Source organism: Sceloporus occidentalis, unplaced genomic scaffold, assembly GCF_023333645.1.
Source record: "Sceloporus occidentalis isolate IW3139 unplaced genomic scaffold, rSceOcc1.0.p SCAF_4, whole genome shotgun sequence".
Taxonomy (NCBI): domain Eukaryota; kingdom Metazoa; phylum Chordata; class Lepidosauria; order Squamata; family Phrynosomatidae; genus Sceloporus; species Sceloporus occidentalis.
Genome location: NW_028316984.1, coordinates 69,296,733 through 69,314,822, shown reverse-complemented (window position 1 = coordinate 69,314,822; position 18,090 = coordinate 69,296,733). Strand labels below are relative to the sequence as shown.

Sequence of the window (18,090 nt, the reverse complement as noted above, 5' to 3'; positions counted from 1 at the left end):
TCCCTTCCAGGATCTAGGCGGGTAACAACAGTCCAATAAAACAGATATACAGACAATAATAACATTTCCCTATTCCCCTTAACCCACCCTCCTTCTGCTAAAATTACACATAAACATCTAGATCCAATACAATATCCCCAGTACAGTGTACTTAGTTACAAATTTTGTAACTAAGGATTGACACAGGTCAAATTATTCCTAGGGACCATCAGGAGAGGTGGTGAAAGAGTGAATGGATCAATTTGGTTAATTCAGCTGGAGGTTAGTGGAAAGGCCCACCGGAAGAGATCCGTCTTTATTGCCTTTTTAAACGCTTCCAAAGAGGTAATATGGTGGATCTCTTCTGGCAGATCATTCCATATTTTAGGAGCAGTAGCTGAAAAGGTCCTCTGGGAAGTCACCACCAGCCTGGTTTTCTTTGGCTGGAGTAGGTTCTTCCCAGAGGACCTGAGTGCGCAGGAAGGATTGTATGGGAGGAGGTGTTCCCTTAAATAATACCCCCAAGGAATCTCCAGGAGTCTTACCACTTTTAAATCAAATGTTGTGTCTTGTCAATGAGATTTAAATTTTTAATTTTATAATTGATCTTATATAATTTCATAAAGTTAATGTGCAGTTTGCTTATCTTAAGACCCAGAATTTTAATATTATTTTAGACAATTTTCCCCTGTTACCTTTGTTTCATTTTTATACAGATATGTAAAATCCATGGTTAAATGTTTATTTCCACTCTGCCTGTCCCTCCAATGAGCTCAAGGCTGTCCTCTCCACATTTTCTTCACAACAATCCTATGAGGTAGGTCAGGTTGAGAGAGAAAGTGTCTGTTCTAAAGGCACCCAGTGAATTTTCATGGCTTAGTGGAGACTTCAGGCTATAGCTCTCAAGTTCCAGTCTAACTTCATAACTACCACACCACAGTTGCTCTTTGTTTGTTTTCTAATGACTACTACATACAAGTAAACAAATCTGAATCGCTTTTTGCAATATGTGATCAATTGAACATAACTGATTGTCATACATTTCAGGTAACTTATTAAATGGGGAGGTACTATGTCAACAAAGTACCAGTCTTGACTCCATGTGTAAGAAAAGATGCCATGGGAGAACTCTCCCCCCCTCCTCCTCTCCTCCTCTTCTTCTTCTTCTTCCCACCATCATTCACTCTTCATCTCACCCTAATTCTTACTGCTGTCTTGTAGGAAGAACAAATGAGTGAGCAGGTACCAGATGCTATTTCTCTCCTGGTGCCCATTTTATTTATTATTAACCTTTATTTATAAAGTGCTGTAAATTTACACACACTGTACATACAATCTTTTTAATTGGACGGTTGTCACTTGCTTTCTCATTTGCTTGCATTCTCTTCTTCCTTCAGAAGGTTTATGGTACAACAGTGATCAGCAGTGAGCCCCTACTGCAATATGGACCTCAGTGACTGCACAGCAATGCCAAGCCCTGACTTCAGCCCAGACATTTTGTAATTTAGCATTGCAAAATACAGCATTACCATTTGCTGTGCTATTACTCCCAAAATCATGGTGAGATGGACAGCCATAATAACAGAGGTAGATATATCATTACACCTCCTGGAATATAATCCTCCCTCTTGTAATCATCCCTCACAGTCATGTTACCCTAGTGGAGTGGCACCATTTCAATCCCATTGCCCTTTATACATCTTTATATATACATTTTTAACTCATTGGCTTTGTCATGACATCTACCCAGCACATGGCAAGAGTAAATTTAAGCACAGAGAAGCAGGATAAACTATGTGATGTTTAAAATGGCTTTTTCATGAGGTTAAAATAGGATGGATAAGAAGAAAATAAAAAAAGAGTTCCAGTTCTACAAGAGAACAGTGCTATTCCAAGTGGTGGCCGTAGACCAGTGCTGATCTCTGAGCCAGACCCTTGCAAATTTCTGGAAAAGAAACAAAGAGTTGTATCTAATGGGCAAAAATTTAGCTCCAGTCCCTGGCACATTGCCCACCAAACGTTACTTGTGGTCTCCCCAGAACATATATATTAAGAAACATTAGAAGCAGCCACAAAGTTAATGAACAAGGCCTCAGAAACAAGAACACAATTGTGAGCAGGGTAAAAAATAGAAAATTGGCAATGAAAGTCCATGGGTTGCTGAGGAAATTACAATAGGCTGAGAGAGAGGAAAACTGCACATAAATGCTTCTAGGTGGATTGATGGCAGGCACAGATCCATCCATGACAGGAAGAACACTCTTAGCTGGGGAGAGCTATCCATATTGATTTCAAAAATGAATATGGGAAGAATTTTTTTCACAAACATTTGAAAGTGCATGTTCAGTCTTTTTGTATATGTGTTCAGTATAACACAAGAACATCTACTGAGATTACTTCAAAATGTTGTAGAAATATAAGTTGGCCTACCCCCAACACAACTGTTACATTAAAAAAGAGAGAGAGAACAGTGTTATGAGTGAGATAAGGTGGCATAAAAATACCTGAAAATTAGAGATAGGGTTGATTGTTGGTAGCCATGCAGATCTTGGATTTTCTTGGTATCGGAAAGGCCCATTAAATGATTGTGTAATAGCACTCAGATTGAAGGCACACACTGCTGAAGCAGCAATACTGTTTCTGGAAACAAGGGCAAAAGGAAAGAGAGAGAAAAAGAAGAAAATCAATTTAATCTTTAAAACATTGACAATTTCATCATAACAGACATTAAATCTCAGTAAAATAAATTGCATGTAAATTGCTAAGAAAAAGTGGAGACAGTTTCAGGTCTCAGAAGGGAGGAAAAGAATCCACATGGATTAGATGACAATTAGGAGATGTTGTAAAGCCCCGCTTGGATACTACAGATGATTTAAGACTGGAGAAAGCAATTTTGACATGAAAAGTTACACACAGTTTAATTTGAAAGGTATGTTAATACTGATATTTCATCAATCCTGACTGATTACAAATGGGCCAGTTTTTAAACTTCTGGTTTATTTTTCAAGGTAAAATTTAATTTTAAGTTTCACAGGTTCTACTGTCAGGAATGAATACCACCTCTAAAAAGTGCAACTGTTTCTATTAAAATAATGTAAAGACATTCAATTTTTTTGGACAATAAAATAATAAAATTAAAAAAAACCTTTTATTTATATCTCGCTCTTCTGTAGCAAGACAATTATAGCGGCTCACACTAAAACATCCAAATATAATATAATACATAAAATTACAATATCCCTCCTTAAAAAAATTAAATATATTACAATTAAAGGAGTTTTAAAATCAATTTATGATAAACATGACATAGGCAGAGTGGTAATAAATACATGGTGTGAGGAGGTAATCAATCTGTGTCCGGGGAATTTATTCGGGAAACGCCTGCCAGAAGAGATCCGTCTTGACAGCTTTTTTGAAGTTCTCTAAGTTTGTAATTTGAAGGATCTCGTCCGGCAGGCCATTCCATAGCCTGGGAGAAGTTGCAGAAAAGGTCCTCTGGGAGGCTGCAGTTAATATGGCCTTTAAAGGCTGCAATAAATTCCTCCCAGAGGACCAGAGTGTGCCAGGTGGATTGTATGGAAGTAGGTGATCCCTTAAATAGGTTGGACCCAAGCCATGTAGGGCTTTAAAGGTAATAACCAACACCTTGTACTGCACCCGGAAACTAATAGGCAGCCAGTGGAGTGACTTTAGGATCGGTGTTATCTGGTTACTCCTAGATTTTCTGGTGACTAACCTGGCTGCCATGTTTTGTACTAATTGGAGTTTCCGGACTAAGCACAAAGGTAACCCCATGCAGAGCGCATTACAGAAATAGAGTCGTGAAGTTACCAGTGCATGTACTACAGTTTCTACATCCCATACTTCAAGGAAAGGGCGCAGCTCGTGTATCAGCAGAAGTTGATAACAGGCGCTTCTGACTGCCGCATTCACCTGGTTTATCATGTGAAATGAAGGATCTAAGAGCACCCCCAGACTACAAACACCTCTAGACTCTGCCTGAGAGGAAGGAACGGAACCACTGCAATGCAGTGCCCCCGATTCCTAACTCTCTCAGGCGTTCCAAGTGGATGTCACGATCTACTGTGTCAAAAGCCACTGAGAGGTCTAGAAGCACCAACAGGTCATCAGCCAGAGCAACCATGGCAGTCTCCACCCCATATCCGGTCCTGAAGCCGGTTTGAAATGGATCTAGATAATTGGTTTCATCCAAGATGGCTTGGAGTTGAAGGGCGATAGCCCTCTCGATCACCTTGCTCAAGAATGGCAGATGGGAAACAGGCCTATAGTTTTTCATGTCCAGGGGGTCCAGGGAAGGTTTTTTCAGGAGTGGTCTAATGAGCACCTTCTTTAAACAAGTTGGAACACAACCTTCCCTAAGGCATGCATTGATGACATTTCCAAGAAATTCCATCAAGGCAGCCATGATGGGTAGGAATCAAGAGGGCACGTCGTCTTCTTCACCTTTCCAAGGATCTTGTCCACGTCATCAGTACAATGAGTGTTTTAGGTCTATTCCATTTGCACAGGGCTTCCAGTTGTGTGCTTTATAAGGAAAATGGCATCTGGAACTAATATGAGGTAAAACTATTTTGTACAATATTTACCCAATCTGGCTCAGAAGTACAAAACCCTTAGGAATAAAGGATGAAGGTAAACCAAGGTCCTAAGACGCAGGTGCAAAATAGCTCCTATATATAAGAGTGAATATAATAGATTCACAGAGGGGTGAGTGGGAAGCAAAATAGGAATAAAATAGCAAACAATTCCAAATTGCTCGTTGCTATCAACATCTTTCCCCCTCTTATCATTCTATCCTGCCATAGCCCCTGCAAGTAGCTCTCCATTCCAACAGTTTCTTACACAGATTTTGAATATACAAGTGTCATATATTTCAGACCCTTACAGACCCTCTGCTAGTCTGGCAGCACCACTTGCCCTTTAGAATAGATAAGTGAAGCTAAAGCAACAGGCCTAGGAATGTGCATTCAAGATCACTTAATGTGGACTGGTTACCAAAAAAACTGAAGCTCTGGTCACTTAATCAGTGTGATTACTCAATACACACTCCAATCACTCTCAGTTTGAAGCCAACTGTTCAGAGGAAAACTCAGCAATTTACATGTGTTGTCAAGATCTGTTCTTGTGGGTAGAAAGGGAATGGTGGCAGCAACAACTATTTCCCCCTCCCATTCCACCTCAATAAAGGTCACAAAACCCAGAAAAACAAATTTTGCACCATATTCTCTTTCTATATATTCTTTAGTGAGAGGAACTATCTTATCTCCTTTCCATTTCTTATTTATGCCAAACCAATGTCTTCATTATGTATCATATATTACTTTTCTTATGAGCCAGGGTAGCATCGAGGTTTGAGTGTTGGATTATGACTCTGAAGACCAGAGTTTGAGTTCCAGTTTGGCTATGAAACCTTTGGGCAAGTCACATGCTCTCAGCTCCAGGAAAGGCAATGGCAAACCTCATCTCTAAACAAATCTTGCCAAGAAACCCGTATGATAGCTTCGCCTTAGGGTTGCCAGAAGTTGGCAACAATGTGAAGGCACACAACAACAACAGCAGCAACAACAACCTTTCCTTATCTTTCCTCACAAACAACTCTTCAGGGTGAGCCACAACTACTTATGCTTAATATATGAAGAAATTAACTGGACAGTGGATCCTTCCCATCCATAGGGGTTTTGTTCCAGGGGACTCCCACAGATAGCAAAAAAATGCTGATGGTCACACCCCACATTATTTAATAATATCAGGAGGTGCTATCCATGGGTAGTCAAATCTGTGAATCGTCAACCTGCCAATATGAAGGGTCCACTTTAATTTTCCAGGAATCATTCCTTCACTGACAAACAAAGGGATCATGCATGTAAAACCCAGTTAAAGAGTCCAAACATTTTAGTGTTGTTTTAAAAGGTCGAAAGAAAGAGGACAGAAAAAGGAAATCAGAGAGTCTGAAATTGTAAAGAAGAGACTAAAAATATAAAAGTCCCTTTCAGAACAGCATGAAAGACTTTGTCATCGTGCTGAGTAAATGTCTGAATGATTGCTTTACATATCGTGTTGCTAATGGTAGCGATTTGAACTGCTATGAAAAGAACAAATTTTTACTAAACCAGTAATTACTTAAGAACACATACTACAAGCTGTGTGCTTTTTAGGGGGGCAACAAAAGAACAAGGTCTTTTTCTTTCTTTTCTTTTTTTAAAAAGTACTATATAGAGTAGTAAGGTAAGCATGCTTCCATATAATTTTTACTTTGTGATAAGAAAGAGCCCAATGAAGGCAGAATGTATGATCCTGATACAGAATTACTATCATACCACCTTGTAGCTTGCCTCCCAGAAACTACCTATCAGCATTCTAACATTTGATTTTGTTCAAAGGATTTAGTGAGCAAGTTTCCAGTATGATAATTCGTCTCTGTTAAAAGACTCATCGTAAGAACTATCTCAACAGTATTGTAGGCTGGAAGGCTTCTTCTTGCCACTGTCAAAGCAAGACATTACTTTTAAAATGTTGTTTCAAGATTGCGTGTTCTCCTCCTCTCTCCTTCTCTTTCACCTCATAGCTATCCTTCCATACCACTGAGCAATGGAGCAGCTGGCTTTGAAGTTGTCAAAGCACCACATGCTAAACCTTTCTTCACTGGTATCTGAGTATTATTGACATGTTGCGTGCTCACAGAAGGCAGTTCTTTAGACAAAGCTAATGGCGAATGACAAGTTGATGCCTTCAGGCACAAGAAGGAGAAGCGGAGAAATAATCGTCTAAATAAAACTTTGTATTGTTTGAGATTGGAGTGGAATTTCCAAAGCAAGCTACTAAGAATTCCACAGCCACCGTGTTTATTTAGAAATGGACTGGGGCATACAACCTAAGGCGGAAATAATATGATAAGCCTATTGGGATGCACACTTCTTCTCCACTGAAAGATGATCAACCACAGCATACCAGATGGACAAAGATGCCCATAAAAGCACTGACCTGGAAATAGTCATAAGGTTGATCCAAGCACTTCAAAATTTAAAACAAAATAGAAATTCAAATACTACAAAACGTAATACTATAGTATCCTTAAGCTTTCCTATCACATTATTATACTGTGCTTATGATGAACCATTTCCCCCATAATACATCTATATCACCGCAATAAAGTTTCTACATCAAACAAATAACTCTGAGACATTACTAAATTACTGAAAAAAGAAAAAAGTTTGGAAACTGCAAGCATTTGGAGGTGCCGTAAAATCTATCACAGAAGTCACAGTATCTATTAAAATATATTTCTGCATTTGTTTGAGAAAACAAAGCTAAAGTAGTACTGAATCTACTATAAACTATGTCTTCCACACTACTCCAATCCTTTTTTCTCAGATGCACTGGGAATCCACCCATATATCAAGATGTAAGTATGATATACTGCGCTGCTAGTTAGAAATGGGTGGGAATTCTTTCACAAATTCTCTATATTATTTTTTTCTCCAGAGTCTTAGCACACAAATGGATATTTGATGAGAAGAACTGCTAAAAACAAAGACACATACTTGACATAAATTTGCTGAGCTCTCTCTCATGTTCCCCTTGCCTTGTGAATCTGCAAGTCTATCATGTCAACAGTTCAGGAATCTGCTTGGTTAAAGTATTGCTTTGTTGGGACTGGATGTTGCTGAAGATAATAGCTGAGATCTGGGGGAATATCTGTGGTCCTGCTCATAATTTACACCATCTTCCCCACCCTAACTTTCAACTGATATTTTTCATTATTGCCTCATTCTAAGAGACAGGCCAACTTCCCATATTTAAGCCAGTGTTGAGAAAAGGGACATATCCAGAGGCTTTTAAAGGGGTTTTCAGTGACCCTACTGAAAACTTTAATAACAAGTGTTTAAATATTTCATGAGTTGCTTCCATAAATAGCCATATTTTCTGCTGACTTCCCTCCACATTACACAACAATGAGCAATAAATCAGAATATAACATGTTTTTCTACAATGAAATGCACCATGCTGACTGATGCCCATTTTTCAGAAAATTGCTCCTGACCCCATTAAATGAAAAGCTTCAAGATTTGTGTATATCATATATTTTTCTCCTCCTTTAAGATTAGATGTGCTTAAAATTTAAAAATGCATCCTATATGCATCAGTCACAGTACTGGAGCAACCATAGCATTACTTTATATGCAGAGAGCATAGAGTGTGACACAAGTCCTGATAGAAGTTAAAAGAATAATTACCATTATTTGTCTAGTTGGCTGACAAATTGGAACATTTTCCTTCCTTTGAATACTTGAAAGAACACTGTGTCATCACACAAAGTCCCTATTTGATCTAAATTTAGCCATTATCAATAATAATTTGTCTATTCACTTCTGAACAGAATTACATAATGCTTTTTTTTCTTGCAAGGAAAAAGGAAAAAGAAAAATGCCGAACTATTTTTTTTTTTCTTTAGCAAGAAAGTAGTCTAAACTTGATGGAGAAAATCGCATTATATTCTGCATATACATTAAATTATAGAAGAAGAATACTCATAAATTACCAGAGCTGGATTAAACCTTAAACTCAAAAATTAAGACCAATTTAGTGTTTTCTAGATCAACATATCTTAAAAAGCCAAGATATGAATGAGCTTTGGACAGCTGTGCACAGTAGCTTCACTCCTTAATAATAACACACACACAAACACATATTTCTGAGTTCTACTGGTGTCTAGTGTTTTTCAGTTTGGGATGGAAGGGTTCAGGTCCTGCAGGGCAACCTCTTTTTTTAAGTGTCCAGATAAGCACAAATTAAACAGGTGAAGTGTATCCCCACCCTTCAAACCACACCATAATGAAGTTCCAGTGATATGGAGAAGCTTGTTGCATTCTCTCCTGCCACTATACCTGTTCAAGGCACAACTGCTTCTGTTAACAAACGAAATGTATGACAGTAGAAAGATGGACATATGGCAACTTTTGTGCCTTCTTCACTCCAAGCCAGTTGGGGCATCAGACACAGCCTCCTTCCTTTTTCCTATACCTTTCTTCAGCCCATCCACTTCTACTATAACCAACCACAACACTGATCTACAGTGATGTCCAGTGTCCTAGTGGTAGCACATGCAGAGGTGTTGCTGCTCTTTAAATACTAACGTCTATGTAATCTTCATGCATACTTTTTTCCTGGCTTGGCCCCTCTCAGTTCATGTTGCATGCTCTTTCAGCAGCTAAATCTGGAGCTAGTAAGAGATGGGAGAATGGAAAGCAGGAGGGAGCAGGTGCCAGAAAATTGGCTGCCTCTTGCCTTCAAGGGGCTGTGGACCAAACTGCACTTTGCAGTGTTGGGGGGAAGCAAGCTAAATGGCTAAAGGATGGAAGGGTGGGGGAAACAATCTGCAGGGCCGACTGTAATAATAATAATTAATAATAATTTGTTTTATTTATATACCGCTCTTCCAAAGATCATAGCAGTGAACAGCAAGTAAGCTAATTAGCAAGTAAGCTAATTTGCCCCCAACAGTCTGGGTACTCATTTTAGCGACCTCGGAAGGATGCAAGCCTGAGTCGAGCTTGGGCCCTTTTGCTGGTCTTGAACTCGCAACCTTGTGGTTTTGAGTGAATGGCTGCAGTACAGGCATTTAACCACTGCGCCACCAGGGTGAAAGACTCACCAGCAAAAACAGGGATATTGGAGGCTATGTCACATAAGAAGCTTAGTGGCTGAATGCAGGCACAGAAGGTTTATTAAATTCAGATATGAATATCTGACTGAAGCAACTGTGTCTTCATGAGGAACATTATCACCCTGCATTTTAAAATTACCTATATGGATTAAAACTCCCATCAGCTACACAAGTCCTGACAGTGGTCCTCTGCTAGTGACTATAACATGGTTTTACAAGCTATTCCAAGATTTGTTGTATACTATCAACAGACTGTGGCTGCATCCAGAATAATTAAAGGGCCAGAAAGTCCCAGATTTCGTCGTATCCTTTCTGATTTTATTTTGGGGGTCCATACACATTTTATTTTATCTTAGAATATTTTCTGTCAGATCCCAGAGACCTTTCCCTAGCCCAGTATATTTTAACAAAATATAAAACTGGAAAGTGTAGGGACAAAATTGAACTTTTCAATCAGTCTGGATGCACTCTGCTTTAGGTTTTCCATCTACTACAACATGTATTTTTGCAGCCACTGATCTCTTTTGCCTACAGCCAGAGTTTCTTTGTTCTAAGATGATACATATTAGACTTTGTACGCTTGCAAATTGTTATACTGTACAAGAACAGGGCTACATTTTATGTCACAAGTCCACTGCTGTTGTGCTGAATCTGGCTTTGACTATTAGTCTGCTCTATTGATATCCAAGGGTTCAAGTGGGTACAAAAAGTGTTCAAAAGGAAATAGGTTATACAAGCATTACAATAAAGGTAGACAAAAAAGAAGGCAATGCTCATGCATAAGTCTGTGGCTTTAGTATTGTGTACTATTCAGACAAGCCTCTTTTGTAAGTGCTTTAGCAAAAGTTGACCTTGGGGTATTATTGGGACCAAATCTCTCATGACAATTCTTCAGTTCTGCCAAAGGGAAGTCATATGCTACAACACCAAGAAAAGCTTTTTTTCCCTCCAAATAATTATACTTTTAAGAAATCCTCTTCTCCACAAGTGGCTAATTCACATGATTAGAATAGGAAGGTTCCATAATCTGGTGTCTAGACAGCCCTATCCTACACAGAAACTAATCAGATTTTCTTTTCTGAATTGGTAATTAAATATAAAAAAGCCCAAAATGAATTTGTATATTCTAGGAACTTAAAGGCAATCCTAGCAAAAGCCATCACTTTCTATGACTAAGAGTGCAACACCATGCATACATAAAAAAGACCTGATAGCATTGTTTAATTAAAAGCAGTCTTAGAAATGTTCAGTTTTGAGTAGAGAAGGTGGTGAAGGTGAAAGAAGTGCTTAATACATTCCCTGCTACTGTTCTTTGTTCTACATCTCTTCCCACCATACACACAGCCCTGCTACTGGAAGGCAGACATGGAAATCAGGCATATGAGAACCTGCAGCAAGGCAAGTGGGTGTACAACTCTGAATGGTGTCCATTCAAAAAGAGCTACAGATAAGCAACCTGTCTTCCATCTCTTAGGGCAGCTGTTAGAGTAAATTGCTATTAAGTAGACTTAATATGAAGTGGACCTCATGTATAAGATGAAGGCAGATTTGGGGGCCAAAGTTATGATTTTGATATGACCCATGGATAAGTCAAAAGTAAAACCTAGGCGCATGAAACAAAAGATCTAAATGATGCTGCAAAGGAAAACAATGCCAACGAATTTAAAAATTTCCAGCAGGCATAATTGTATATGTTCATCCTAAAGGTTGGATGGATGAGAGAATAGAGGGGGTCAGTGCTTCCAGGACAGATTATGCTCTTGCCTTTTACCAGGGTATGATTTCTTTTTAAAAATGCCAGGGCTGTCTTCTGGCACCTTTTTTATTTAATTTTTATATTAATGATGTCGTCCAGGCCTTAAAAGGATCAAAATTTTTCCCAGCTACTATTCAGGATGTTAAACTTTCAGTGTTGTAATATGCTGACGATATTGTTTTGATTTTGGTCACCTTAATCAGAATGTGCAGACTCTTAAAGAAGCTAAATGAATACTATACAAAGGAAATGTTAATAGTCAATCACTCTAAAACCAAAGTTGTGGTTTTTGGTAAAAAAAACAAACACCTTCATAGGTGGAACCTTGAGGCAAACTCTATTGATCAGCAATCCTATTACAATTACTTGGGTTTAAGATTTCAATCTAATTTGTCATGGAAAACTCATTTTGTTGCTACTAAGCTAAAATCATCCCTCTCTATAAATCTCTGTTGAAATTTCATAGACTTCAAGGAGGTCACTTAGTAGCACCTACGATCGAGGTTTATCAAAGAAAAATTGTTCCTCAGTTATTATATGGAGCAGAAATTTGGGGATACAACAGTGTCTCAAATTTAGAAACTGTTCAGAACTTATTTCTAAGATCCCTGTTGGCTGTCCCTAAGTGTACCCCTGTTTCTTTTCTGAGAGAGAGCGGAAACAGGCCAAACTACTCTTCTAGCTGGTACACATACTGCTCTTGCCTTCTACTGGTCAAAGTTGTTATCCATGAGTGATTATAGGCTCCCCCAAAAATGTTTTTCAGAACAAATATCTCTTAATTCTTCAAACGCCTGGGTATCTATAGTTAGAACAATATTACAGAGCTGTGAGATTAATGTGGACTCACTTCCAAATTATGCCACCCGTAGAGTCAAGCAACTGATTAAAGAGAAAATTTACCTTTCTTCCAAATGGGCCGATGCACTTTCGAGCTCTTCTTTTTCTCTTTGGTACCCATTGTACAAGACTTCATTTGGGTTAGAGTATTACTTATTAATCTGACTTTGGCCCCTGCTAGAAAAGCATTTTCTGCTCTACGGTTCCAATGTATGCCTTCTGCCTATTTGACGGGCAGATATAATAACACTCCTGTCGATCTAAGACAGGGGTAGGCAACTTTTTTGAGCCAGGGGCCGGGTTGCTGTCCCTCAGACAACTGGGGAGGCCAAAGCCAAATAAATAAATAAATAAATAAATAAATAAATAAATAAAAAAATAAAAAAAATTTAAATAATTTTTTAAAAATTTAAATAAATAAATAAACCGGGACAAATGTAGGACAAAATTTTCAAATAGTGGACACTTTTTAAAAAATAGTGGAAGTCACGCGAAAAAAATTGCTGATTTTTAAAAAAATGTTAATATAAATGCATGTTTCTGAGGCTTCTATAGACAATTGCCCCTGCGCGCGAGAGGCCAAAGGCCCTGGCGGCAATCGGCGGCAGGACTGGGCTGGGGCCGGTCCCAAGGCCTCGCCGGGCAGCATCCGGCCCACGGGCCGCAGGTTGCCTACCCCTGATCTAAGACTATGTATCTGCAAAACCGGGTAAGTGGAGAATATAGAACATTACCTTCTACATTGCCCTCTGTATATATCTCCTAGACAAAGGTTTCTTGATTGTATTTTGAAATCCCTTTCCGGTAGATCTTGCTTTCAGCAGACTTGTGTCCTTTTGGCTGGCAACAATGCATTTGTTACTTCTATGGTGGCAAAATTTGGTTTAGCTGTAGCAAGATTAAGATTAGCGTTCTTGATCGGAATGACGGCTAGATCCATTCTAGTTTTATGGTTTTATTATTTTATCATTTATGATGTATTATTGGTTTTTTGTTGATGGATCTATTTATTTTATTAACTTTACCATGTTGTTTTTGGTGATTTTCATGCTTTGGTGTTGTTGTTTTTTAACACTGTTTTTATATTTACTGTTTGGGTATATTTTATATTGTGACGGCTTTTAGCTTTTAACAATAAATTTCTATTCTATTCTAAAAAATAAAAATTAAAGTACAGAATTCACACTGACCCATGGATAAGTTTCTGAGGTCAATGTTTTGACTAAAATCTCTAGATTTATACATGAGTTTATACAGTACGTAATCAGATTATATCTCACCTGTCTCCTAATATGGGATACAAGGCAGCTCACAGTGGATTTTCACACTTGCTAAACATAAGAAAACACCGGGGGGGGGGGGGATAAATATTGAAATGAAGCAAACAGGAAGCAAGAGAAAGAACAAACTCACACATTGGTAGTGAAGACTCCATAGATCAAATCTTGTTCAGGTAGATAAAAAGTGCTTTGCAGTTCATTGTAGTAAAAAGGGATTTCTCCAGACCGAGAGCAGTTCAGCCGAGCCTTCATGAAGGTTGTCCATGTGTCCTCCAACAGAAATCTCCCTCCAATGTCATTTTTGCAAACTCTTGCCACACGAGAATAGACAGTTTTTCCACAGTCATGCTCTACAGCATTCTCACGGAAGAAGAAGTAAGTGAACAAACCGATGTCATAGGCAGCAATGAAGTTGGGCTCTGGGGGAAAATTAAGGCATAAAATACAGTAAGATTTTTATAGTAAAAGTGAGATTTACAGAGAAGGGGGGATAAAAGTTCATAGGGGTGATGAGAAACTCTTTCAAAATATCTAAAAACACAGGCTAGTTCTTATAACCACATTCATCACATGGTGACTACAGCATGTGTTAAATGTGTAAACACACTACTGTGTATCAAAACGCCAAAGATCCAACTTCTGTATTATTTCAACATTTTTTTTACAAACATGATGTTTTAAAGAATATTGAGAAACTCAAATTATAAATCACTTTATTACTCTTGTGTAATCAAATTAACTGCAAGCCAGTTTGGTGCAGTGGTGTGTGTGTTGGACTATGACTCTGGAGACCAAGGTCTGAATCCTCATTCAACCATGAAAACTGACTGGGTGACCTTGGGCAAGTCATACTGTCTCAGCCTCAGTCAGAGAAAGGTAATGACAACCCCCCCTCTGAACAAACCTTGCCAAGAAAGCCCCAAGGCAGGTTCACATTAGGCTCACCATAAATCAGAAATTACTTGAACAACAATCATCAAATTAAGTAGATTTAAATCCAAAACATACTGCAGAAATAATCCAGTTTGATACAGTTTTAACTGCCTTGGCTCAATACTAGAGAATTCTGGGAAGTAAAGTTTTGTGAGGCATTTAGCCTTCTCTGTTAGAGAGCTCTGTGCCACAATAAACTATAACTCCCAGGATTCCCTAACTCTGAGCCAAGGCACTTAAAGCAAACTGGATTATTCAAAGGGTTCAACGGGCGTCCATGAACTGAAGGCAGAAATTAATCTCCCTTGATTTCCTTCCTGTTTCTTAAACTTTTTAATATCATAGAGAATTCCAGGGTAAAAATGTAGTCTTTAAATTGGCCTTCATCATCCTTTTTTCATTCCAGAGTAGCGTATATGACATAAATCAATTTCCAATGCAATAAAATAAACTACATAAAACATTTTCCATTTATATGTTCATGTGCATTTTTCTGGGGAAGGGATTTTTAAAATATATTCTTAAAGGGGTCCATGATCCCCTACCCCAAAAAACATAGAGAACTGCTGAGGTAGATGCATATATGAATTGGTATACATTTAAAATGGAAATATAAAGGTGTTGCCTACTACAAAAAATTATTGTCTAAAAATGAAGAAGGGATGCTTTTTGTTTCAGAAATACCATTTTTACATATATGCTATAAAACAGACATTGTTCTCCACCCTCATTTCTTTTTCAGGGACTGAAGGTTCTTTGGCTCATACTTGTTAATCTGTACCTGGATTTCCTTAGATTTCCTTAGAGTTCACCATTCCCAAAGTTGTAAACAACAGTATTGCCTTGTAGCAGATAACAATAGTGTTTTGTTTAGCAACAGCTTAAGTTTTGCATATTCTGGAAAATTTTAATACAGAAGTACAAGCATGTGGCTTTATACAATGGACCTTTGGTATTGGGTGGAGTTTGGCTTCAGACCCCAAATCCAATGGATGCCAAATCAATGGATGCTCAAATCCCATTATAGCAATAGCAACAGCATGTACATTTCTATACCACTTATCAGTAAACTCAGCACTCTCTAAATGGTTTACAATCTGTAAGCTAATTGCCTCCAACAAGCTAGGTACTCATTTTACTGATCTACAAAAGGATGGAAGGCTGAACTCACAAACTTGTGGCTGTAGTTGTGGCATTTAAGCAGTGCGACACCAGGGCTCCTTGGCATTTGCAATTCTATACAATTGTGTTAAAAAATTGTGTCCCTTATATATATAAAGGGCAAAACTGAGGTTTACTTTTTGGAATTTGGGGAGGGGAATATTTCCAGTCCGTAGATGGTTGCATCCATGGATGCAGAATCCATGGATACAGAGGGCCAACTGTAATTCTTTTTCTATATTTATAATGGATGGATGTAAAATAATTAGTTTATGCAGCTAAACTTTAATGAAAATCTTAATATCACAGACATTTCCAGTCTAGGTGCAGTACATTACTTGTCATAGACATTACATAGTCTAAAAAATTATCTTCTAACAAGGAGTATTTCTCGTACATATAAAACATATGTTATTTAAACTACATTTTAGTGGTGAGGAATATCATCTTACAAAGCCTTTATAGTACATATGACATTATCCATCTCACATTTCACCTTTTGTGGAATTTCATATATACAGTTTGAGTCTCCCTTATTCTGAAATATTCCAAAAGCCAAAACTTTTTTCATGGGTGCCACCTTTGCTTTCTGATGAGTTAATGTACACCACTTTGTTTCATGTGTGGAATTATTGTAAATGATTTATAAAATTACCTTCATGCTATGTGTATAAGGTATATAGGAATCATAAATGAATTTTGTGTTTAGACTTGGGTCCCATCTCCAAGATATCATACTGTACATATGCAACTAAAGGTTTTCTAAAATCCAAACAAAACCAAATCCAAAATACCTCTGGCCGCAAGCATTTTGGATAAGGGAGATTCAATCTCTATATCTCATACAGAGCATTTACATACACTTTAGCATGTGCTGGCATTTCCAGTCCCTTTTATTAACTTTACATAGCTATAATCACTATTTCAAAGAGGATTTCTAACTTTATCTGTGAATTAGTATTTCAATCAAAGTATTATATATTCAAAATATTCCTACTCATTCTGGCCAATCAATATATGAGTGTAGAAGACAGCTACTTCAGTGAAATCACATTGGACAGACCAGCAAATAACTGTTGGACAGACAGGCAAATAACTGCTGGAATGAGACAGCTTATACAGTTGCATTTGCCCTTGATCTATAGCTCCTTGACAGAATAGTCTCATTATCCCACTTTTGTATAATCTGAAATGTAGTTTCTTGTTCTGATTTCTGTTGAGAAATTAAGGTTGGCACTCTTGGCTTCCCTCCTGGAGAATGCTGTCCTTCTATATTTCCCTGTACTATATCTGGCAGCTACTCACTCCTGAGTGCTATGAGAATCTCTATCTGTATTGCCTCCAATTCCAAGTCAGCCAAGAATCTATGTTACTCTCCTTCTCCATTTCTGGGTTGCCTTTCAGCATGTTTCCTGGTTTCTTATCTTACTTTGTCTTTCTGGCTATGTGCCCAAAAAGAAGACTTTAAACCCCTGCAGGGAGCATTTGTACCCTGTCTTTTTACACAGACATTTAACCTTCCAATTCATAATGAAGTAGAACATGCTTTTAGATGTGCGATTCAAGTGACTGGGACCCAAAATACAACACATACATTATTACTGTTGACAAATTGTGAGGAGTTTTCTATGACAGCAAATTCAATCAATGCAGGTTGTGTATCCTTATTTTAAATGCTTGGGACTAGAAGTGTTCTGTATTTTTGATTTTTCTGGATTTTGGAATACTTGTATTTGCATATACACAATGAGACATAATGAGGCAAGAGAGAGAGAGACAGAGAGAGACAGAGACAGATGATCCGGGAAATGGGGGGGAGGTGTGGATTCCTGCCATTTCACAGATCCTCATGTCTCTCTCTAACCACATCTCTCCCCGATATCACCAATACAGCACAAGCACATACTGCACTACTCATGTTGCAGCCCAAAAGGGTTTGGATTTTGAAGTACTTTGGGTTTTGGAATTCCAAATAAAGAATACTCAACTTGTAGATGAAATACCTTTGATTAGTATACATGATCATGAGCTTGAGTTTATATTAAATAGATTGCAATCCTAGTTAAAATCCTTCTGCTTGGTAGCTAGTCTTTTAAAGATATTTTCTTAATTGGAAAGGGAGTGAAGAGTCTATCATGCAATGGCTTCTCTGCAGTCTGAAAGAGTGCATAAGCCAGGAACAGTTTAGCTACCTCATCTGCTTGCCAAGATCCTGGTCCATGCCCTAGTGATCTCACGACTTGATTACTGTAACGTCCTCCTGGCTGGGCTTCCTCTTTCTCACCGCCGTCCTTTAATCTCTGCCCAGCATTCAGCTGCACGCATTATCACTTCCACCCACCGCTCTGACCACATCTCTCCTGTGTTGGCATCCCTTCACTGGCTCCCCCTCCCTTTCCGTATTCAGTATAAGCTCCTGCTGTCGACATTTAAAGCCCTCCATGGACTGGCCCCTC

General features: G+C 38.3%; 1 protein-coding gene across 6 annotated transcripts in view; it reads right to left on the bottom strand.

The window, feature by feature from the left end:
- Window positions 1-18,090, bottom strand: part of SEMA5B (semaphorin 5B) — a 537,498-nt gene that overhangs the window by 109,229 nt on the left and 410,179 nt on the right. For 5 of the 6 annotated variants that reach the window (XM_089520263.1, XM_089520262.1, XM_089520265.1 and 2 more), the window contains 2 exons: window positions 13,674-13,959; window positions 2,484-2,619 (listed from right to left, as the gene is read on the bottom strand). In XM_089520263.1, coding sequence (XP_089376389.1) covers window positions 2,484-2,619; window positions 13,674-13,959 — 422 coding nt within the window. The remainder of the gene's footprint in view (window positions 1-2,483; window positions 2,620-13,673; window positions 13,960-18,090) is intronic. The other variant, XM_089520264.1, reaches the window with a different exon arrangement.